At 38.0% G+C, this 25,790-nt stretch overlaps 2 protein-coding genes across 3 annotated transcripts in view; one reads left to right on the forward strand and one right to left on the reverse strand.

Moving 5' to 3' along the window:
* Window positions 1-25,790, reverse strand: part of PRKG1 (protein kinase cGMP-dependent 1) — a 1,184,353-nt gene that overhangs the window by 485,550 nt on the left and 673,013 nt on the right. The window lies entirely within an intron of this gene.
* CSTF2T (cleavage stimulation factor subunit 2 tau variant) lies at window positions 12,304-15,803 on the forward strand. The gene has a single exon (XM_077125295.1). It carries the CDS (start codon window positions 12,638-12,640, stop codon window positions 14,549-14,551), a length of 1,914 nt encoding a protein of 637 aa, XP_076981410.1. The 5' UTR covers window positions 12,304-12,637; the 3' UTR covers window positions 14,552-15,803.

Raw genomic sequence — 25,790 nt, forward strand, 5'->3', positions numbered from 1 at the left:
GAAAAAAAGATGCCCAGATACCTTGAAAACAGCCAGCCTATTTAGGGGTGGATAACAGACATGGTTTCTAAGCCATGCTCTGGCAGTGCCCAAGTGAACACAGTGACCAAATGGAAAATCTACCTGCTACAGGGCAGCATATTCAATATTATCTCTCTGAGTGCAGAAATGCATGAAATTCTCAGGCCAGTGTCCTATATAGAAGGCACAGGTACCATTCCCAAGTCTGCTTGGTATACTGATGGATCTGCTAGGGGGCAGCCTCCTACATGTACAGTTGTGGCAGTACAACCCAGTATTGACACTATAAGGTGGGAGACTAGTGCTATGCAAAGCAGTCAATGGACTAAATTAAGAACAATATGGATGATAATAGTGCATGAGCCAGGAGATGCACTATCTATATTAACAGTTGGGCTGCTTACAAAGGCCTTACAACCTGAACAGCCTTGAGATGAGCATATAGCACCCCTCCATTTACCTCTGTGTCATTTATTTGCCTTCTATATCTCTTTCTTCTATCCTTCAAGAAAGAAGAGCAACATTTTTTTCTCCTCTAAAATACTACTCCTTTTGATCATCTCTCTTTGTTCATCCTACTCCCATCTTTGTCCTAAATGGCCTTAGTCTTCCACTCGACTGAGGGTCACAGCAGGAGAATAACTCATGCCTCTTCCATGGTGCATGCATGGGGTTTGAGGCCACTGTTTTTCTACATACAGAGAGAAGTCTGGACAGCCAGTATGATAAAACTAAGTTTAAGGAATAAAAATAGCAGTGAATACTGGATCTAATGAATTTAATGGTTCTCTTTTTGGTTCTAAATCACATTTGGGATTTTAAATAATGTTCCTATGTCTCTTTCTAAAAAGACATTGGGAACTTCATAATAATATTTCTGCACTGTACAAATACTAGTCTGATCCAATCCTAGCACACCAAACACAATCACTTGCATTACATTAACCTGCATAAACCTGAAACGTGCACAGCATTTTAAGGTCTGCAAAACACATTTTAAAGTCTACAAAACACAAAACACATTCATCAACATAGTTTTTTTTTTTTTTTTTAGAGAGAGGGAGGAAAGGAAGGAAAGACAGAGAAGGAAGGAAGGGAGGAAGAAAGGGAAACATTTTTAAACATTTTCTTGTTTTATTATATTTTGTTTGTTTGTTACATGGGCTGGGGCCGGGAATCGAACCGGGGTCCTCCGGCACGGCAGGCAAGCACTCTTGCCCGCTGAGCCACCGCGGCCCGCCCTCAACATAGTTTTAAAGCTGGAAAAGTGTTTAATACATCTCAATACCTTATTGATAAATGTCTTCTCACTTACCAAAATGAGATTCGCCATTTTAAATGTTTCTCTTTACCAAGGAATTATAAATATATATCACTCCACGTATTTCTTTCTTTGAAGTGACAGTTTCAAAGAGAAACAACTTAAATTAATAGCTATCTCTGTTTTATTTTTCCCCTCTGTGAAGTAATTTAGAGTTTCCAAGCACTCGGTTTTTATGAGTAAGCAGCAACAACAGTAGAAAAGAATTCAGCACAATGAATCTTCTTGGCAAAATAATATATTAGCTAAATGCTGTCTATTAAATCACCTATGCCACTGGCAGTTGGTTTTAGTGCTATACAATAAATGACAAAAAAACCTTTGCGAGGATTTTTCAATATTCTGTCATGTGCTTATAGATTTCAGGGTTTCTTCCTGTCAGTTTTATGCTGCGTTTCTTTACAAAACTGGCAGGCAACTGACAGGTAAGAAAAGTTAGGAAATCTGACAATTGGTGAAATTTAACAGCATTTCTCCTTTGGAGGAATAACACATTCATTCTAAATGCAGACAAACAAGTTAGAATTTTTAGAAATTATTTCCTTTAGTCAGACTGCTTAGAATCATTTAACCTATCTGAGCCTCAGTTTCCTCATTCATTAAAAACCCTCCTAAGATTATTGTGGGAATTGAGTGAGCAATTATAATGGCAATGTAATTGTGATTGTAGTAGCTAACAGTGAACATTATATCAATTTGATTTAATTGTTCTTTTTTAGGTTTTAGAAATGAATAGTAAATAGTATTTTAGAATATATTATATTTATAAAAGGCTGTATGCTGATACTGCTAGGTAATAAACCATTATTTTTCCAAACAATATTCTGACTAAGCATTAAAACCTGTGATTTTTTTTTTTTTTTTGCATGGGCAGTCTCTGGGAATCAAACCCAGGTCTCTGGCATGACAGGCGAGAACTCTGCCACTAAGCCACTGTGATAATACAGCCCTAAACTTGGTAATAATTTTAATACACAGATAGAGAAGGAATGGTTATTTAGAGAGAAAATAAAAAATATATAAACCCATTGCACCCATGGTTTACTGCAGAATTTGCTGTTGTGTCTATTCTATCAAAATGTTTTCTTCTATCTTTACCTGCAATTCAAAGACTCTGCCTAATACAACTTTCCCAAGGGTTCATCTCTGCTTTATCAGCCATGCAGGAACTGACAAAAAAAAAAAAAAAAAGCTTCAGCCTTTAGGTTAGCAATCCGAACAGTTTTGGAGCTACTAGGAGGGAAACCAAAGACAAGAAGGACTTCACTTTGTTTTCTATTGGTCTATTCATTTTAAGAGCATGGAACTATTTTGCTATCCGGATAATAGGAAACACAAACATTTACACTTCGAGTGAAAGGAGGTACGAAACTAGTGGAAATAATGGACAGCAACTATAGCAGCAAGGAGAGAAAATTTTAAAATATTAGGAGTATCTTAACAAATGTCAACTTGAGAAGCAAAGTCTTCAAACAACATAACTACTCATTGATCTACCCTATAAGGGAAACCGTAATGCTTTCACATGTATTAAAGCAAACAAACAAACAAAAAACATAGACCAGGACAATGTATCAAGACTTCAAGAGAAAGGTGACTGCTGTCCTGGTCTATCAAGCTAGGATGTTGTGTCACTTGCTAGCTGAGACTGATGGTCAAAGGTATAAATGACATTTTAATTTAGTTGTAATACTAAATTTAACTAAGTAATAAACTTTATTTATGCAGCGCTTCAGTTCTATTTTCAAGAAATCATGCTTTGTTTCGAGCTTAGAATTTATGAACATTAACTAGAAAAGTTGGGAGAAAAGAGAGTCTTAGCCATCAAGCAGTTCATTGTATGAGTGACCTGCCATGATGAACATCCAAGGAACAGAAGGAGGAGCATGAGGGGCTGTCAGAGTTACACTAACTTCAAGTTATGCAGTCAGGTATAAGTCATAAACCCAGTCGTCAGTATATATAGGTATATATAGATACATAGAACTTAGTGTGACAAAGAGAAGTGGCTGCTCTTTTTTTCCAACTAGACAGAAAAAAAATGCCCTTTTCATCTTCAACCTCAGTAAGAGGGTCAATGGGTAACAGCAGTTTCCATTTTGTTTTCTATTTACCTTTCAGGAAATGAAACAAACCAAAAATGCATTTGGAAACTGTCTTTTCATATTCTTGTTGCGCGAAAAGAGGGACAAGGCTTTAAGCCTCCTGGAACATTATATAGAAATAGAATAAACCAGGCTGAGACTCCGAAGTTTCAGGAAGTAGGTCTTATTTTCTATGGCCATAGGGCTCAGCAGAGTAGTCTCTGCAAGTCTGAGCCCCGAACAAAAGGCAACCTTGGTTTTTATAGACTGTATTACATGCTAAAGATAAGGTAAGCTTAATATGGCGACTGGCAATGTCAAAGGACAAACAATTGGTCAGTTTAAGGAGCAAAGCAGGTTACAGAAGCAGTTGAGCTGTTAGGGGAGGGTCCCCATTCCAGGTGTCTTATCTCACTTGCCTGCAGTTTTACCCCGTCCTGAAAGCTAGGAGAGAGGGTTTCTATCCCAGGGATGTGCCTTATCTTGCTTGCCTGCAGTTTTACCCGTTCCTGAAGGTCAGGAGAGGGGATTTGGGGATTTTCCACAAAGAAGGCAGCTGAACCAGAAAGAGGGGGAGGCCAGCGCTTAAAAGCCTGATTGCTACATCCTGTATTCTCTATCTCATCTGACAGAACAGAAACTCCTTGCAGGCACAACTGTTCTTCTGCTATAAACTTGAATCTGAACACACAAATCCTCAGTAAAACTATTAGAGAAAAGCTAATGATAGTTTCTGGTAAAGTTCTACTGAAAGCAGGAATCACATTTCAACCCATATTTCACCCCTCATACTAACTTACTGCCTACCTTCTACTTAATATGTGTTCACTAAGCATTTACAAAATAGGTGCTGAATAAATTTTGGTTGTATAATGAATAATAATATTTCTGAAGAGTTCTCAGGCCTTTGCTGATTTGAAATGTGTGAGGTAACTTTCCTTCCTGCCAGGGAGACTTATGTTTTCCTGCCCTCCCCAACCTCCTCCTTCCCATCTGCAGACACCTGCTCTCAGGAGGCTATCTTGAAACTCTGGCACCCTGTGGATGTCCAAATGGTGAGAATGAAGGGCTGTGACATTTGCCCAATTGTGGTACCTTGGCAACAAACTCCAGGGACCTCTAAACCAGCAAGGAAACTTTTCCAATTTCTTTACTCTCCCTATAGGCACAAGCTTCTCTTTCTTGGACCCCTCATGGGCCTTAGGCTAACACATACAATTCCATTTCAGGGCTAACAAAAGACTGAGCACAGATGTAATAGGTCATTTACACTTCCCTGCAGGCACTTGCTTTGTTCTCAGGGACTTGGCAAACACCTGGAGGTAAATGAGAGGAAATTCTCTAGCTGCTCTGCAGTGTGAGAAAGCATATCTAACTATTTCAATGGAAATGTCAGATGATAGTGATGAAGATGGTAATAAATGGAAGAATGATCACTATTATTGAATCATTAAACTGTCAATAAGGTTATCAATATTTTTACATGAAGGACTGAAAAGTTGATATTTTAAAATGTATTCTCCATTCACTTTCAAAAAAATCATGCTTTTCAGATGATCTTGCTGAGGACAATGAATTAGTGGCTAAATATTTCTGTACTGTTTCATATTGGACCATTTTCCTGCCTGTAATATTTGAAAATTTCTACGAAAATTACCCATATTGAAAGGAGTACTTAATTTTTCTACAGATGAGGGAATGACTTGAGGAATGTTGTGGAAAAACTATCTCAAGTAATAACCACTTTAGGAAAAGACTGTCTAGGTCACAAGGCCCCTGTTAATTGCTCTTCTTCCTAACCAAGGGTAAGCCACCAATAGCAAGTTTTGGAACTCATGGTCAACAAGGGTAGGTACACAGCTGTTCCTGGGCTGATGGCACCAATGGCCGAAATAATTGAAAATCTATAGCCAGAGTTTCATAAACAGCTGCTGCCAGGAGCCCCCAGAGTGCCTCCCTCAGAATGTCCTGGACCCCTTCCTGACTCAGGAACTAAAGAAGGTTAACACCTGACACTGCAGGGGTCTGCAGGGTCCCTTGCTGGAGCTCTACAGCTGATACACTCCTGCATATCAATTATTAAATAGTCTCAGTATCACTCCTGGCCCCAAACCCTTACCCATGCTGGATTGAATCTCCCTGAATCAGTATCAAGAGAAACTTGAATTGTTCTCTCTGGGCAAATCTGTAACAAGTAAGTGCAAGTCCTGTAGAGGAATCACTTAAATGGCAATGGGCTAGGGAGAGAAATCAGAGATCTGGCCTTTCAACAGAGAACTACCACAGAAGTGTCAAGGAGAGCAGAAAAGGGGGGTGGGGGGAGGGAAGGGGAGGGGAGAGAATGAGAATAGAGTCTCCCGAAGGGTTTAAAATTGCCCATTCTTTCTTTCCCTGAAAATGACTGCATTACTGCCTGTGGGTCTGAGATTTTTTTTTTTTTTAATCTAATTTCCAACTCTGGGAAGACTAATCGTTTGATGGCAAATTTAAACTGGCACTCCTGAAGTGAAGTTTTTCAAAGATCATTCAACCGTGATAATGAATCCAAAATCCATTCCATCACACTGTTGTTGTTTTTAACAGTCTGGGCCCCAAGCAAATGTTTCAGAAGGGCCTCTTTTCTATAACTTGATAGAAATTTAGGCTCATTCATACAGTCTAAGAATAGAGATACGAGGCTAACTTCTAAAATGGGCAGCAGTTCAAATGTTTTTCTGAAGTTGTGTATTGATTGTTCTGGTCATAGAAAAGATTCATGGGTTTTCCATCTTAAACAAGATGTCTACTCAGGACCCGGTGGCAGGGCCTATACTTTTCCATAGTTTATGAGGATTTTTCCTTCCTCTGTGTTCTTTCAGGTGACAGCCTAAAGCAAAAATAAGACAGCTCTGTTTCTTGTCCAATTAGTTATGCCTTTCTGTGTTTGAATAAATGGCCTGGGTCTGCCAGTGCACACTCAAAAGTAGTAGTGCTAATAACATCCTGAACATCACTCTATGCACAATTAGATATCCTCTGCATGAGACCAATGCAGTGTTACCTAAATCTGTATTCTCCACAGGCAAAGTTCAAGCAGGCCCTTTGAATAAAAATGAATAAGTGGAATTCTGTCCAGATATTTGAAGAGTACATTTTATTGTTTAGTATAAGAACCCAGTGAGCACTAAAATGATCATAAAATTCTCACTGAAGTGCCTTAGGGGATTGAGCCAAAAATGTATACATGTTCCAATCTAGATGTGCCATGTTATGCTACCCATTAACAAATGTCAATCTTATCCAAGATTGTCTCCCTACAATTTTTAAAACCATATGATCTGACAATAGGGCCATTAGTTCAGCAAGTCAACTCTTTCAATGATGAAAATGAAGATACAGACCTGCAAATAAATAGTATTGCACTAAAACTTGGATCTCTTTTCATTTAAGATGACACTTATCAATATTACTAATAATCATATGTAACAAATGTAGATGAGTAATTACCATACCACATAAATAACATAAAAGTAATATAAAGTAAATGTATCATGTATTCCACAAAACAATCTTATAATACAGGTGCTATTACTCCTACTTAAAAGATATAGAAATGATAGCACAGGGAGATGAAGTAATTTGTCCAAATCCACACAGTTACTTGTCATGAAGCCAACTCAGGTCTTTCAGACAATAAACTCTGTGCTCTTACACACTTCATCCTACTGCCTCTCAGAAGCTCAGAGAGCATAGTTTGGATAGGAAGGTCTGAAGATCTGGATCCCATTACAAGCTACACCAGTTACTAGGCCTCTGACCTTGGTCAAGTCCCTTGCATTTCCTAGTCCTCATTTTCTTCATTTATAGGTGAAAAAAAAGAGAAAGAGAGAGAGTTGGACTATACAATCCCTTTCAAACAGAACATTTGGTTCTGTCCAACCTCTAGGTCTTGAATGACATATTCCCAGCAATCTCAAATTCATGTAATCTTAGTTTTGCCAATAAAAATGATTCATCCCTTGCATAAATAAAATTTACTATTTATTCCTCTGTTGTTTTATATTAAATCATTAAAAATTTTAGCTAAAATGTCACACACCATCCTAACAGTGGGTTTGAAAAATGCTGGCTCTTTCACTTCATAGAAAATCAGTTCATTACCTATCTAACTGGATGTTTTTAAAATTCTGATGTGATGTTTCACTCTAGTCCTGAAAATTGAAAAGGGAAACATTTTCCCAATTGCTTCAATCTTTATGCTGTATAGTCCATCTGTTGCCACAGCACTGATTATGATGTCAAAATTGAGATTAGTTTCATCAGAAACAATCAGGAAAAAGGCCAAGGGAAACTATGCCAGGCCTCAGAAACCTGTGATTACTATATAAATGTTGAAAAGGATGTTTAAAATTAGAGACCTGGTTTTTGGCTGTAGCTCAATTTAAGAACTTGAGCTCCTGAGTCAGTGTCTGTTCAAATCCTGACTCTGCCAGTTAATAGCAATATAATAACCATGGGCAAGCCAGTTGACGTCTCTGTAGCTCCATTTTTTTAGCAACAAATTGAGATACTATGATGGCTTGACTCAAAAGGGTAGTTGAAAGGAGTAAATAAAATATTTTATTTCACAGAGCATTTATCAAAGGACCTCCTACATATTAAGTGCTCAGAGTTAGCTTTTATTAATAGTATCTATAATTTGAGCGAGTCCATTACTGATAAAGTTCTATATAATAGCTCTCTGAGTTTTCACATCTTTAAAATGAGGGTAAAACTGTTTGAGCCTCACATGATTGCTGTCAGGACCAGATATGGAAATCCAAGTTAAAGTGTTTTGTAAACTAAAAGGGCTAAATTATTATTTGCTTAACATAATGTGTCATTATAAGATGGCCAAGCACTGAGTGTTTGTAATATAAAAGGCACAGGACAAGACATTATGAAGAATATAAATCAGATATGTGTTATTTGCTTAAGTGATAACATAAGGCTATTAACACCTATAATACAAGATAGAAGATAATGAACATCAAGCTAATATTCTAAAAGGGAAGTCTTTTTTTTTGGACTGGAGAATCTACGCCTTTATTTTGTTAAGAATACAAACATGTAAGAGCAGTTGGGGGCCCTAGTCATAGCTATGAGTGTCCCTGGGGGGTCAGGGTCTTCCCTGTCCTTCTGTGAATTTATATTAAGGGGAAGTCCTGAAGTGAGCATTGAAGGACAAGAAGGATTTAGACTTGGGGAGAAGAGGTAGAGAGGAAAAATATTATCCCTGATAGAGGAGCAGTATAACCTCAGAGGCAGAAATGCACAGATCATATATGGTGAAAAGTAAGTGGTACAACTTAGAAGAAAATACATAAAAAGGAGGGAGGCTAATGACAACGAAGCCACATAATTATAACAGGTTGTCAAATGCAGGAAGCAAGTGCTGCAATTTAGGAAAACTGTCATGAGGGACTGAAATAGACAGTTCAGGTGCAGAAGATACCATAATGGAGAAAGAATCTATAACACTGGTATTCTTAAACCCTCACCATTTATTCCATGGTCATGTTTCAGAAAGAGGGAAGAAAGCCTGACTGCACATCAAATTTAGACTCGTGAATCTGGTGGTTAAAATCTTTTATAATCTGTCTCCCAAATCAATCATTTATCACCCTACTAAACAACTCTCTATTGATTTCCTCTGTGAGTATCAAAATTACCAGGTCCCAACTGTGTGTCTTGGCTACTCCTAGCTACTAGATTATCCTCATCATCTTTTTTTTAAGCAATTTTATTGAGATACATTCACAAACCATATAATTATGCAAATTATATAATCAGTAGTTCACATTATCATCATATAGCTGTGCATTTGTCATCTTATCATCTTTTGTCCATTTGACCAGATTATAACTCATTCCTTAAATCCCATCTTCATCAGGAAACGTTCCATGGTGATCTAGATGGTATCATTCTCTTCCATCTCTATGTTACTCATTACATATCTGGTTTATCAAATAGTAACATGGACATACCATGCCTAAGCTAGGAGTGAACTGGTAGGATTCTAACAGCATGCTTCTTTCCTGCTTTGGAACATATCATTTAACCCCCAAAATTTCCTTCTCTGTAAAATGAAGGGCTTGTGGATTAGCTAACCCTAAATTCATTTTTCATTACTCACTGAACAAATATTCAGTGAGAAACTACCAGTGCTAAACTCTATTATCTGTACTGAGGATAGTGATGAAGAAAAACCATCTATCTATGGCTGTTTTCCTGTAGTACTATGGCTCTCAAACTTTAGCCAGCATCAGAATCACTTGGAAGGCTTGTTACAACATGAATTTCTACACACATGCACCATGCCCTCCAGAGTTTCTGACTCCCTAGTTAGGGACAGGGCCCTCAAACTTGCATTTCTAAGAGGTTTCCAGGTGATTCTGATGCTTCTGGTCCAGGGATCAAACTTTTGAAAAATCTCTATTCTTGTAGAATACTTGACTTTTTCACTGCTGTATTGCCTCTGACTAAAACTATACTCAGTATGTATTTATGGAATGAAAAAAATAATAGAAATTGATATGGGGTATCTAGCTCTTTCTCTTGAATGATTTTATAGTCTACAGGGAAAACACACTAATTTCATTAACAGGTTTAAGAGTTATTGTCATGAGGTAGGTACAAATAAGGAATGGTTTACATCAAAAGGAAAAGGAAATTATGTTCAACCTCGAGGAAGAGGAGGAAGATCTGGAAAAACTTTGTGGAGGAATATATTCAAACTGTGCCTGGAAGAATCCATATACATATTTCAAAGATGCCTGCCACACTCAAAATATTTTTAGAACCTCTCTGTTGAATTTATCTTATTAATCTATAGTGAATCTTCCATTAATGTCCTCAAAGTCTATGGAATCTTTGTATTTTGGTATAAGTTTTGATATTTGAAAATAGCGAAACATCAGACTTTGGCATGTCTGGCCAGAAAGTTGGGTGATTAATTTGTTTCTGCCAAAAGCAAGTTTTGCCACTAATTATCTAGTATTACTTAATGATGGGGCCCTGAAGCGATACCTCAGAAAGCGTTTATAATTCAGTTTAAACAATGGCAGCATCAATAACTAAAGTTCATATTCTATGAAGGTAGTCGGTTTGAAAGACACCCCCCATTTAGCCATCTAGACCCTGATGTATTTTTTTAATCATCATTTGCATAATTAACAGCTTGATTTATTGAACGAATTGATCAGTGGACATACAATAAGCTTTGTATATTTTTCTTCAGAATAAATATTGTGCTATAAATCCCTTAAGTTTAAACTTTCTGGGAATAAAGAACATTGTATAAAAATGGACATTTTTCCAAAGTAGAGCTATAAAAAATATGTATTTTCACCAGTAAATGTACACAGGTTCATAAGAGCTCTTGGTGATTCTGGGCAACTCTGTTAATAATAAATATTAGTTTATGCGTTGCAGGCATTTACTTATGTGCTGGGTCACATTGGTCCTCCGTGAAGGGGGCCGTGTCAAAGCAGCACCCACCATTCTTCCTATCCCTGGATGGAACAGGGTGACTGAGAAGACCATGGAGGGCTAAGGACAAAAAGCAGGCTCATGCTCTCGGCTGTTTGTCCACAGAATTTCTCAGCTTCTCTTTGTCTACCCATCCTTTGAGCCCGGGGTTATCTTCAGTTGTGTGTGTGTGGGGGCGGGGGGGGGGGGGGAGTTGCGTATCAGTACATCCTAGCAGTACTAGATCCACATGATTTTTTTTTTCAAACCACCCAGCTCTCCTACCTTTTAACAGAGTGTACTAAATTTAATTCGGCCTAATGCATGTGAAGATAAAGCATTTCAAGTTTTTTGTTTACGAGTGGTTGTTAAAAGTGTGGGTCCCAGACCAGCCTGAAACTTGTTACACATGCAAATGACCTAGTCCCACCCCGGATCAGAACCTGGGTGGGAGAAAAGAGCCCCAACAATCTGACTTAACGAGCCCTAGTTCCAGGTGTTTCCGTTGTGGGCTACCATCTGTGAACCACTGGGTGCTATCAGTAGCAGCAGTAAAGGAGCTACTTTTTAAAAGTTTTCTGAAATACCATCTTTAACTCCTCACAACCCCACCCCCGGCCCCCCATAAAAGAAAAAGAATAAGGGGGGGGGGATCTTTCCTAGCAGACAGCTTTTCTGTTTCTCTGAGGCAGCAAGTAGATTTTATTGGGTGATATATATACGCTTGCACATACAAATTGGCATGTGTCTTGGGCGAACAGGTATGTCAAATCCTGTTTGAAAAGACTATTAAAACACTTGAGAGTAAATGGATGCAATAAAAATATCGTATTATATACACTGAACTATAAACTAAATGCCTACTAATACAATGGTTACATACATTTGCTTAATTCAAGCCTTGCAGCCACAAAACGCTATTTATTAGCAATGATTAACATTAATATCGACTAGCACTATTACGAAAAGAAAGAAAAACAATCCAGTATGAATTGATTGATTTTGTGAACCAAGAAAAATCTGCAAGAACCGGCAAACCCGAAGCAACAGATTGGGGGCGGGGAGGGAACCGGCACACGTGTTCAGTCTTTCTGCTTAGGCAGTTATTTTCCAAATATGTTTTTCTCTAAAGGAGAAATTATGTTTGTAATTTAAGGAGCGAATATCAAATCGGCTTTAAAACTGCCCTTTCTGTCATAGTTTGGAACATGGTTTTAAATATTGCTTAAATACTCTACATTAAGAGTAAACGGCTACATGAAAATATTTGCCTCAGAATGAAGAAACACCCCCCTGCCTTCATCAGCTTTCGGTTGGCGGTTTCGCGCCGGCCGAACGGAAGCCGAACGGACCCTTGACGTCAAAAGAGGCGGCCTGTCTCGTTTACCAGGATGAAGCCAATACTGCCATCTTTACTTAGGTCACCTCACACCAAGCTCTCCCTGGTAGGAGTAGGGCGCCATGGAAAGTCGGCATAATAAGAGAAAAGGAAAAGTGCATCTCGGTAACAATTTGCTGACAGAACCACGAAAGGCCTGGGGCTGGCAAGCGTTAAACTAGGGGGACATACAGGTGCGGTTTCCGCAGAGAAGCGGAACGATTCAAGCGCATCAATGAGGTTTCTGCCCGGATTTTGAGAGCCGTTTCCGCTAGTTGCCGGAAGTGTGTATTGGGGGACAACTCTCGAAAGAATCCGCTATCCGCTGTTTTCATAAACGGAATCATGTCGAGTTTGGCTGTGAGAGACCCGGCAATGGATCGATCACTGCGTTCCGTGTTCGTGGGGAACATTCCGTATGAGGCAACTGAGGAGCAGTTAAAGGACATTTTCTCGGAGGTTGGTTCTGTTGTCAGTTTCCGTCTGGTATACGATAGAGAGACGGGAAAACCCAAGGGTTATGGCTTCTGCGAGTATCAAGACCAGGAGACCGCGCTTAGTGCCATGCGGAACCTCAACGGGCGGGAGTTCAGCGGGCGAGCGCTTCGGGTGGACAATGCTGCTAGTGAAAAGAATAAGGAGGAGTTAAAGAGTCTAGGGCCGGCAGCGCCCATCATTGACTCACCCTATGGGGATCCCATCGATCCGGAAGATGCCCCTGAATCAATTACTAGAGCAGTCGCCAGTCTCCCTCCGGAACAGATGTTTGAGCTAATGAAGCAGATGAAGCTCTGTGTCCAAAACAGCCACCAGGAAGCTCGAAATATGTTGCTTCAAAACCCGCAGTTGGCTTATGCGCTGTTGCAGGCACAAGTGGTGATGAGAATCATGGATCCAGAGATTGCTTTGAAAATTCTGCATCGTAAGATACATGTCACGCCACTAATTCCGGGCAAATCTCAGTCTGTCTCCGGCCCAGGCCTGTGCCCAGGACCTAATGTTCTGCTGAACCAGCAGAACCCTCCAGCCCCTCAGCCTCAACATTTGGCTAGAAGACCCGTGAAAGACATTCCTCCTCTGATGCAAACTCCTATCCAGGGTGGAATTCCAGCCCCGGGGGCGATCCCAACTGCTGTTCCTGGACCTGGAACTGGTTCCTTAACTCCTGGAGGAGCAATGCAGCCCCAGGTTGGAATGCCTGGGGTTGGCCCAGTGCCTTTAGAGCGGGGACACGTACAGATGTCAGATCCCAGGGCGCCTATATCTCGTGGACCCATGACTGCTGCTGGCCTGCCTCCTAGAGGACTGCTAGGAGATGCTCCAAATGATCCACGTGGAGGGACTTTGCTTTCAGTTACTGGAGAAGTAGAGCCCAGAGGTTACCTGGGCCCACCCCACCAAGGTCCCCCCATGCACCATGTCTCTGGTCATGACAACCGTGGACCTGCCTCACATGAAATGAGGGGAGGGCCATTAGCAGATCCCAGAATGCTAATTGGAGAGCCCAGAGGACCCATGCTAGATCAAAGGGGTCTACCCCTGGATGGTAGAGGTAGTAGAGATTCTCGAGTGATGGAGACTCGAGCCATGGAGACTGAGGTCTTAGAGACACGAGTAATGGAGAGAAGAGGAATGGAGACCTGTGCGATGGAAGTTAGAGGCATGGATGCAAGAGGAATGGAGATAAGAGGTCCTGGCCCCAGTTCAAGAGGCCCTATGACTGGTGGAATCCAGGGTCCTGGTCCCATCAGTATGGGGGCAGGTGGCCCTCAGGGTCCCAGACAGGTTCCAAGCATTTCAGGAGTGGGAAATCCTGGAGCTGGCATGCAGGGGACAGGCATCCAAGGAGCAGGCATGCAGGGGGCAGGCATGCAGGGGGCAGGTATGCAGGGGGCAGGCATGCAGGGGGCTGGTATGCAGGGGGCAGGCATGCAGGGGGCTGGTATGCAGGGGGCAGGCATGCAGGGGGCAGGCATGCAGGGGGCAGGCATACAAGGGGCAGGCATTCAAGCAGTGGGCATCCAGGGGGCAGGCATACAAGGAGGCGGCATGCAGGGGGCAGGCAAGCAAGGTGGAGGCCAGCCTAGCAGTTTTAGTCCGGGGCAGAGCCAGGTAACTCCACAGGATCAAGAAAAAGCAGCATTGATCATGCAGGTTCTTCAACTGACTGCAGATCAGATTGCCATGCTGCCTCCTGAGCAAAGGCAGAGTATTCTGATTTTGAAAGAGCAAATCCAGAAATCCACTGGAGCTTCTTGAAAAGTTTTAGAAAATACACAAGGCAGTAATCTCAGAAAGTTAATTCTGTAGCATGGAGAAGGGGTGCAAAAAGCTGATTTACACATCCCCACACTTGAAAGTTTAAGATTAAGGTTTACCTCTGCTTCCTAGAGCCTAATCTCATTTTTTCTTATTTTTCTTTCCTTCAGCTTTCCTTTTCACTTTTAATTGGGGGGAGGGGGTGGAGGGTATGGGTCTGTTCACTCAAGTTACCGAGAAATACAAAAGTAACACTGAACATGATTGTATTTTACCAAAAAAGCTTATAAAGAATGTGCGACAATATGAAAGGTATCTACAATATGTTAACTACATTTTTAAAAATTGAGTAGAACTATGAAAACTGCACATAAAGATTATGGTAACCTGTGTTAAAATGGCAATGTGTTAAGATAGTTTAAGATTTTAAGTTGTAGAATAAAAAAGTTTACCTCAAAATTATAAAGTTATATTTTTTGGTAAGCCATTTAAAGGCTAAGCTTTATGTTTTTGAGTTATGTTGAAATGTTAAGAGTTAATGGGATAAGTTTAAACTTGTGGTATTGGAATTGCTTTCTTCTAAAGCTGTGCTACCTGAAAAATCAAGGAGTGCACCTGGTTTTATGTTGCTTCATTTATCCCACCCTTCAGAGACATTGTTCTAGTCTAGCTCTGATTAGATTCAGTCTAATTCAGTACCTTCCCTTGCCTCAAGTCTTTAAGCCCTAAGTCAAATCTGAGTAATTTTTACTTGAAAATTTGTATCACAGAACAAGTGTTGGTTAACATAAGCCTAAACTTCCACATAGCCAAATGATCGTACTCTGAAGAAAAATAACCAGTTACATAAGAAAAAATATTTAATGCAAGGAGAGAGGTAAGACTTAGAAATTGAGTTAGTTTTCCTCTTCAGGATTTTAACATCCTAAATGGGGATTGCACTCTTTTCACAGAGTTCTTCATCACTACACTGTTGTTGCTCTTTTACTACTGTTTTTTGTACATACTGTTAACTTTCCCATGTTTTCTATGTACTCATCCCATACTGGAGTGGTAACTCTCCTTTATATGTATGATTGCTCTGGTTAATACTAATTCATAGTTGATTTCATTATCTTGAAATTACAGTTGTTTTATCATAAAGCTTTTACTGAAGGGCTCTAATGATGCAAACTATTAAGTGTTATGCTTTTTGTTGTTGTAAAATCTGCATCGTTGAATGCAGACTAAATAAAAAGAAAGCATAATTAAGGCTGATTGTGGTCACTGATGTTTATTTTTAATGAATATTTTCCGAAGTTACACCTTAAGAAATAAAGGGGACCTGATGACTTTTTTTTTAATGAAAAAGTGACAAAACTATTGAAATTTCAGGAAGGAATGGAAATCTCTCTCTTAGATCCGTTATCTACATTTCCTCAATTGAAATAACTTTAAACCCACTTGTGAGTGGTACCAGTATTAACATCTTGGTGTTACCTGGATATTAGGCTTCCTTCTGATCATATTCTCCACAGAGAACTCTTCTCTGCATATCAGGAGCCACCTTACAGGTATCTTCATTATGACAACACTTGTTATATTGCAATATAGTGTGTTTACTTTCCTGATTCCTACCTCTGTTCCAACTTCTAATAGACCATTAACTCTTTGAAGGTAAAGACTGATTTATTCTTCTCTATCCCTAGTAGCTATCTTAAAGTTATAGGTAAGAAGAAAGGACAAAACATTATCAGAATCTTAGGGGGAAAAAAAATCCCATTACAAACACATCAGCTTCCCCAAAATGATTTAGATACAACCCAGAACAAATGAGCTGATAACTATTTGTGTTAGAAAATAAATCAGAAATAGGTGATAGAAGAAATTGCCTTCACTCTGGTAAACCTAGTAAAACAAGTTCTCACTTCCAATTTGAGGTAGAGAGTACAGAGTCTTTATTTCACTGAACAACAAAGAACAATTCAAGTCATAGATGTCTAGCACACAATCATCGGTTACAACCTCTGGCAGCTTACATTTTCCCAAATCAGAAATTAATTTATAATAGCAATAGCTTAGCATAGTGGGGCTTCTCTTGGGTAGTACATGTTTCTTGGGAATATGAAATGATCAACTTTAATCAATGTATGCCCATTAGCTTTTCCCTTCTTAGTTTAATATTAACTGATAATATAAAAATGTGTTTTAAACTGCTGGTTTCCCAGGACTTCTGATCTGGAGTATTTGACAAGATATAAACCAATGTAAATTTTAGGCAAATGTAGACTAAATGAGAGCATGTTTGATCTTTCAGAATTCTAATGGTAGAAAAGTATTAAAAATATTAGTACAGTCACAGCTTGCAAAGCTTTTTGCTTTTCTATGCTGTTATGGGACATTAAGCACACAGAACCTAATTTCCTATGGTGTGTCAGGCGTTTCTTTTAGGTCTAAGGATAATTATGTGCAACAGCCTACTGTGGCAGAGGAAGGGAATTATCAGTTACATTTCATAGTGTTCTCACAAAAGAATATGTCAGCCTCTCACTGCAGTCTACCAGTCAGTTAATCTGCAGGCAGGCTTCTCTGGCTGCTTGCTTTTCTCATCAGTTTCTTATCAAGAATGCTCTATAGTTGGGTTACTAATTCATTTTAAAGAAATGAAATATTAATAATGTCATCTATAAAAGATATTAATATTGCTGATATTGTATCATATTGGTATTTGCATAATATTAAATAATCTGCCACTGGTGTCAATATTATTAAAAACTTAATATATGTAATACTGGCATGTTATATAATATGTATATTTCATATATATATATATATATATATATATAATATATATATATATATTTTTTAGATCTTAATGAGATCTTCCAGTATCTTCATTTGCTTTTATATACACTAAACAAAATCCTTTGGTTAACAATTTAGCCTCACAAGTTTTCATATTACATACTACTTTTCTCATGAGACATTAACTAGCATGTTTTTTCTTGATACTTTTCTATCATAGTACATAATATGTCACTAGAGGGCATGTATTGTGTACAAACTGACATTTGCGGTAGTACTGTCAAAAATAAACTTTGTGCTTATTTTAATACTATACATACAAATATCAAATTATTTACCTAGAGAAAGTAACTATGTTCTGGTTAATGACAACTCTTCATAACCAGAAGTTGATCAGGTCCCAAAGGTAGGTAACTAGTTACCAAGAAATTAGAATAAAATACACAGAGCATTATTAACCATAGATTGATTTTGTACAATTCAGTATGTATGAAAATCGCAGGCATTTGAATGGAATCTTATGTGTCACAAATCTAGTCACTTTAAAAAATTATTTTTGGTCTATTATTTTTTTCTTGCAAAAAAGAATAATCTCTTGAGCATTAAGAATGAAACCAACAGTTTTCCTGAATTATTTTTGTTCCCTTTACTTAAGTCTCTCACTTAATCAGTGTCACCTGGGAATCTGTTAGAAATGCAGACGCCCCAGACCTGTTAAAATCAGAATCTGCATTTTGACAAGATCTCCAGGTGACTTGCATGCAAATAAGATTTTGAAAAGCATTGCTTAACTAATCCTATGAGAAATTAAATCTAAAAACAAAACAAAAAAAAGCCCCTTAAAAAGAGTATTATGACAAAAACTTTAAATTTATTCATATGGCTGTTCTACTGGCACAGATCTAGAATTGATAAAAATCCTTAACTGGGCTATGGAAAATAAAGGGGACCACCTCTTGAAGAGAAGCCATATTAAATGACCAAACAAGCAAAAATCCTGTTCCTTCACATTTAATTTAGAGACCCCAGAGATTAATGAGAAACCTAACATAAAATACCATTTTTGAAACCAGTTATTTTGGGAAGTCATCTGAGTTTGCAATTTGTGTGCATGACTCCTTGTTCTCAGGGGTGGAGGGGAAGGTGTCTCAAATGGTTAGAAACAATTCATTAATAGTTATTACACATTATCATCAGAAACGTTACATGTCAAAAATTGTTTCAACCACGTTGTCACTGATAGCGACTCTCTAGGACAAATTCCTTCTTCATGAAATTTCTCATATATCCTGAATTTTCTCCAATCCCACAAGCCTCATCATCTTCCTGGGAAGATACACTACCCAGGCAGGAATGCTGACTTCACATTAGTGCTCTATACTCCTTTTGTACATGTCTCTCTCTGTGACCACAGAATATTTCCTAACAAACCCTCACATAATATATCATCTAGACAACAGAATAAATCTGGAAACCACAAAATCAACATGCCTATGCTTCAGGGAGAATACACTCTCAACAGAATTCTGTTGATGAAGAGTTTAAAACCTCATCTAAATAAGGTTTTTAAATTTTTTTTTTTAATTTTAAAAAGGCCCAATAAAAAAATAAATAAATAAAAAAGACCAGTAAAAGAAGAACTGTTAAAAGCATCTCACATTTGTTAGTTTATTATCAGTAGGTTTCTTGGAAATGGTATCAAAACCATGCAGCAATTTGTCTTTAAACTTTATCTTTGAACCTGATCATAATTAAAGGCACAAATTAACCAAATCAACATTTGTAAATTAGGCAAATTAGGCTATTTTCTTTTTTTTTTTTTTTCCTTTTAAGATAAGTTTACATTGGGTTTAAATGATTGGACTCAAAACATTTCCAGCAAACAACAATTTAAATTCAAACTAAGGGCTTTTCAAGTGGTGATATCAAAGCATCTATGTGAGGTTGTGAAGATGTCCTTGGGACACACGAATTTCATTTTCATAAGTGGTTAGTCTACTTACATTCCACTCCTAATTTGGGATTTTGTTTGTCTAGAGGGGAAACAAAATTTGCTTAATTAGAATGTTTTGTGAATTGGAAGTGAGATGATTTATAGTCTTTGTTTGGTAGGGATTTTGTTGTCATTGTTTTCAGATAAACATGCCCCCCCACCCCCCCCCCACCCCAAGTTAGTGCCTCTCTCTGCTAGGGCATACAAATTAGTTGAGCCTCTAGCAGTAATCATTTCGGTTTAAAATGGCAAAATGCTGCTCCTCTTGAGAAATTAGAGCCAGTTTAACCTGGGTGGAGGGGAAGAGGTGTTTCTCTCCATCTTCTGTCCATTCTCCGACATTCACCCACAATTATTCACAAAGAGGGAGATGACTGAAGAACTGACCTCGGACACAGCCAAAGCATGACTGTGAAACTGATCTTCTGTCAGGCTAACACTGGCAAATCCATACAAATTACCAGGGCTGGAAGGTGGTATTTCACTTCACGTTCTAGTAAAGCGAAGAGGAGAAGGAATGGGAGGTGTAAAATTTTTTTTCACTAGTCCCCCAATCCACAGACCAGTGTTAAATCTGTAACTGAGAAATTACAGATTCAGAGTCTTGTGATCACTGAAGACAACCCCTAATGTTTATTAATGAAGGGTCTTCATTAATAAGATAGCCCAGAACTAATCCACACCAAGTCCAAAGTTATCCTGATAACCGAAGCCAGATCTAACCAAAACGGGCTGGCCTGACATGAACAGTAGCTAAGATTTTAATCATAAGTTACCTATACTTCATAATACTAAAAATTACTCCATGATCATATTAAGGATGCCATTTTCTTATATACGTTCTGTAACTAAGCATGTAATCAATCTGCACATTCTCAATAATTAGATCACCTCTAATTACATCACCTGGGGCCACTGTACTCATTATCCTAAACCCTGCCCAACTTTGTCTCTAATAAAACTAGCAGAATTACTACAGTTCGGGGAGACAGATTTTGGGCCAGTAGGCCATCTGCTCTCCTACTATGTGCCTAGTAATAAACTCTTTCTCTCCGAAACCCCGGGGCCTCGGGAATTGGTTATTGAGCACACTGGGCAGAAGAATCCATGGCCTTTGTCTGGGAACAGTGTGTCTTCTGGGTCTTAACCTGCCAAACTCCTAAAGATTATTTTTCTTTTAATAAGGAAAGGAAAAACCCATTTTATGTTGTGATAGACATGAAATATAATTGCTGAGAATATTCCTTACTCCAAAAGGCATTTTTTTTCTTTTTGAGTCAAGTCAAATATTTTGATTTGAAGAAGGATCCTATGTAACCAAAAAGTTAGGATTTAAGAGATGATTATGGTTGCTGAATCATTATGTAGCTATTCCTTTTTGCTTTTTGGTATATTGAAATAGATAGAGGGGAATGCCTGGAATCTCTAAACTGTAATCCAGCTGCCCTGATCCCTGAGAATGATCATAAAAGCCCTTATCTTGTGCCTTTGTCCCTTTTCTTACTTTAGAAATTTGTAAGGGTAAAAGCTGTAATACTAACGAAGGAACTTGAATCAGCCATTACCTGGGTCCAGCCCCAGTTTCACTCCTTTACATGTGTAAATTGTTTCTGCTTAAATTTGCTATTGAAATAATAACTGTCTCCCTTCCTCTCTGTTTAGAATTGCTATTTGAAATTGTAATGACTCCATCTCCCCTTGTTAAAATCCATTAAATCCTTGAACTCCCTAAACTAGGGGAGACAGATTTTGGGGACTGATAGGCCATCTGGTCTCTTGTTTCATGCCTAGCATTAAATTCTTCCTCTCTTTGAAACCCCTATGTCTCCAGAATTGGTCAGGAGTACACACGGCAGAGAATTCACTGCCTTTGTCCAGTATCACCCACAACAGTAGAATTTCAGACATCAGTCATGGAGTCGGGGGTAGGAGAGACTTATTTTTCCAGGGCACAGGTAGTAGCAAATTTCTTTCAATTATTCTAAAACTAACCCAGATGCCAGTTGCAAGTTTTCAGCAGTAAGAGAAGAAAGGTGCTTGCAGAAATAAGAAATAATAGCTTAAAGTGAGGGAGGAATAAGATCTACAGCTCTGAAGTTTGGGTCATGGATAGTTCATGAATAGCATCTATCAAGACCCTACCAAATGCCAGGCACTTAACATACATCATCATTAATTTCACTCAAGAAATATGAAGATTATCAATGTGCTCAGACTTGTTTACTAGTTTTCCCTTAGTTACATAGCTCATAAGAGGTAGAGGCAGAATTGAAGTCAAGTTTGGCTCCCAAGCCTCTACTATCCCCATTTCATCATTTTGCTTTAAGGAGACAGTGAGAAGATAAAGTGTCCCTATGGAAGGCAGAAACTGAACATCATGCATTTCTTCTCACTAGAGTGAAGAAGGTCATCACAAAACTAGATTAGGTGATTTTTGAGTTTTGGCAGAATAGAGAGCAATGAAAAACTAAATTCAGAATCGAAACTATTTGCCTTTTGGGTATAATAAGTGGTTGTATATGGAATGGCAGCAAATTGTTCATAAGAAATCTATAAAGCAAAATATTTTCTTCTCTATATTTCTTGTCATTATGTAATTTAAATAATCCTGTAGCCTATTTTTCCTGTGATCTAATTTTTAACATCTTTATTGAAATGTAACTCACGTATCGTAAAATTTGTCCCATTTAAAGTATATAATTCAATGCCTTTTAGTATATTCATAGATGTGCAACCACCAACACATCCTAAATTTAGAACATATTTCTCAATCCCAAAAGAAACCTGTATCTATCACTGTGCATGCTCCACCCCCATCTCTAAGTAACCAATAATCGCTATACCTTTGTCTATTCTGGATATTACATATAAGTAGGCTCATACGATATGCAGCCTTTTGTTGCTGGGTGCTGTCACTTCACATAATGTTCTCAAGATTGCATGTATCAGTACTTCGTTCCTTTTGTAACCAAGAAATCAGGATTTAAGGGATGATTTTGATTACTGAATCATTATATAGATTTCCCTTTTTGCTTTTTTTTTTTTTTTTTTGGCATATTGGTGTAGACAGAGGGAAATACTTAAAATCTATGAACTGTAATCCAGCTGCCTTGGTCCCTGATAATGATTGAATAGCCCTTATCTTCTTGCCCCGTGACTGTAAAAACCCTGTGACTAACCTTCATTTGTACCCAGTTATCCAGTTTTTCAACTTTAGAGTCTTGTAATTGTTAAAGACAGCCCCTAATGTTTATTAATGAAGGGTCTTGGGTCAGCTCAGAACTAACCTACCCCAAATCTAAAGTTATCTTGATAACAGAGACTGGATCTCACCAGAGGGGGTCCGCCTGACATGCGCAGTAGCTCCGACTTTAACCTACCTCATTCTGCCTATACCTCATTCTGCCATTTTTTTACGCACATTTTGTGACTAAGCATGTAATCAATCTGCACATGCTCAATAATTAGATCACCTCTAATTACATCATCTGGGGCCACTGTGCTCATTATCCTAAACCCTGACCATCTTTGTCTTTAAAAAAACTATCAGAATTACTGCATTTCGGGGAGAAACATTTTGGGCCACTAGGCCATCTGCTTTCCTATTGTGTGCCTAGTAATAACTCTTTCTCTCTTAGAAACCCCAGTGTCTCAGGAGTTGGTTATTGACAGTGTCGGGTAAAAGAATCCACCACCTTTGTGTGATTACACTTTTTATTGCCAAATGATATTCCATTGTATGGATATGTCACATTTTGTTTATCCATTCATCAGTAAGTGGACATTTGGGTTGTTTCCATTTTGGGTTATTATGAACCATGCCATGAATATTCATTTACAAGATTTTGTGTTAACATATATTTTCATTTCTCTTGGATACTAGGGGTGGAAATGCTGGATCATAGGATAATTGTAGACTGAAGAGTGTCAGGAATGGTCAAACTATTTTCCAAAGTGGGTGCATTATTTTACATTCCCACCAGCAACTAGTGAGGCTTCTAGTTTCTCCACATCCCTGCCAACACTTGTTAATGACTTCTTGATTATAGCTATTCTAACGATCTTGAAGGGGTATCTCATTGTGGACTTGATTTGCACATCTGTGATGGGATAGCGCCTAACATTTTGTACTGTGCTTATTGGACATTTGGATATTTTCATGGAGAAATATGTTCCCTGTGATATATTTTTAACTAAAATAAAGCAAGCAAATTAAATGTTTTATTATTTCAGGATTTCTTTTGTAGGTACGTAGATATTAAGATGACAAGTTCCCTAAAACGTGAAAGAAAATAATTCTTTTGTTATTTAAGAACTGACCTGAAATAGGACTTGTGTTCCAATTCTCTCTTATATCCTTTTGGAAAAGTAAGGTAATAATTTTCATCGTTTATGACTGAAGACATTAGTTGTCTCTAAAAGGGAAAAAGGGGAAGTTTTTCTGAAAAGGTGCTACAGTGATGTGGTTAAAAGCTTGGTTTCTGCCTATGTTCAAATCCTAGCTCCATCACTTTCTACCTGTGTGTCCCATTTTTATGTTTTATTTTCAGAATCTGTACCTGGGGCTAATCAATAGTGTCTAACTATCTCCTAGAATGGCAGAGAGGATTAAGTTTTTTTAATATACCTTGCATCATGCCTATATATATTAAGTTCTTGATATGTGATATATGTTAGCTGTTGATATTATTCCTGAAAAATGAAACTGTAGACATGGGAGCCATAAAAGCAACATAAAAACCTGAACCAGCTCCATTTGTTGCTCGTGACCCACTGAGAAGTTGAGAAAGATAGAGAATGGAAGAAACCATTCCTGCTATGAGGACTTCCACTTCGGGAAAGGAAAGAAACTCCAACACATGTCTGTTACCAGAGGAAGTATTTTAAACTACAGTAGTCTGATTTGTACCTTGGATGATAAGATGCGGTCAGGGGAAGAAAAATGTCACTCTCTCCTTTACCACTTTCCTTATGTTCCTTATGTTGTAAAGCTATATTTTGTGCAAGGAGAATTCTCATACGAAGTTTGCACTGGTAAAGGCAATCTTAGTTGAAAAGCCTTCTAATAGCTTACTCCCTTAGACCCAAGGGAGTCAAGTTCTTGAAATCTTGTTTTAGACAAACCAATTGAAATGGTATTAGGATTTTATCTAGCTGGAGCTTCTATGGCTTTAGTATATTTCTATTTCCTATTGCTTTATCCAGTACAAAAGTGAGCAGATTTTCAAAAATATGTTTGCCTTTATCTAAGGCAAACTCTCATAACCCAATAAAAAAGTTTTAGGAAGTATTTCACTATTTGTTATAGTGTTATATATAGATTAGGTGAACCTTTTTTTTCTTTTTTCTTTTTTTTTTTTTGGGTGCATGGTCCAGGAATTGAACCCGAGTCTGCTGCATGAAAGGTGGGCATTCTTCCACTGCACCACCCGTGCACCTCCTGCATGAATGAAGGCTATGTGTATCTTAAATGTTTGTTTTGTGACAGAATGCTTCACACGCAACTCAGCTTTTTCTTACTGCTTTGAAAGATAATATGCACCATGCTATAATATCGATTAAGCTTTGCAGAATTAATGTATCAAAATACTATGATTTAATTAAGTCTCATGTGATATTTTCTGTTTAAGACATATATGGCATTTGAGTCTGCCATTTAAAAATGGTCCTAAAAGAATACATTAGAAAAGCTTTTATGGACTACTACTAGCTTAAGTAAAGAGTATTAAAATCTCATAAATCCTATAATTATACTAATTTTTCCGTAACTCAGAAATAGAATTTCAGTGAAATTTAAAATTAGAGATATTCTTTTTAGTAGAATGAGAATTTCATTTAGGAGCTTCTAATGGGTAGTCACTGCTTTAACATTTACTTGCCATTAATTGAGCAAATACTTTTGTTTTCTATAAGGCACACTATACAAAACAACTGACTATGTTTTTAAGAGTACATAGTGAAGACTACTGTATTTTTCCTCAAATTTTCACTTAAAATAATAAAAGCAAATAGATGGCAAAATTCCATCTTATGAGCCTGTCACTACATAATTCATTTAAATTAAAAGTTCTATATTGTACTTCCAGTATGGCAGCCACCAGCTTTATGTGACTATTAAGAATTTAAAGTGTAGCTGAGACTGAGGAACTGAATTTAAACTTTATTAAAATTCAGTTAATAGTCACCTGTGGCTAGTAGCTACTATACTGGGCAATACAAATCTAGAGGACATAAATTATTTTACAGCCACATATCATTTTGGGTAATTGCTCAAAACCATAGATGAATCATCTAAGTAATCCCCCTTGCTGATTGGTAGCATTAACATCATTAACTCCTGACCAACTGCTAATGCCTATGTACTTGGATAAATAAATATACCACTTCACTTTTAACAGATTCTTAAGTGATATGCAACACTGAGAAGAAGAGAAATGAAAGTATAACTGGCTCATTTTTATG

Source organism: Tamandua tetradactyla, chromosome 13, assembly GCF_023851605.1.
Source record: "Tamandua tetradactyla isolate mTamTet1 chromosome 13, mTamTet1.pri, whole genome shotgun sequence".
In the NCBI taxonomy this organism is placed as follows: domain Eukaryota; kingdom Metazoa; phylum Chordata; class Mammalia; order Pilosa; family Myrmecophagidae; genus Tamandua; species Tamandua tetradactyla.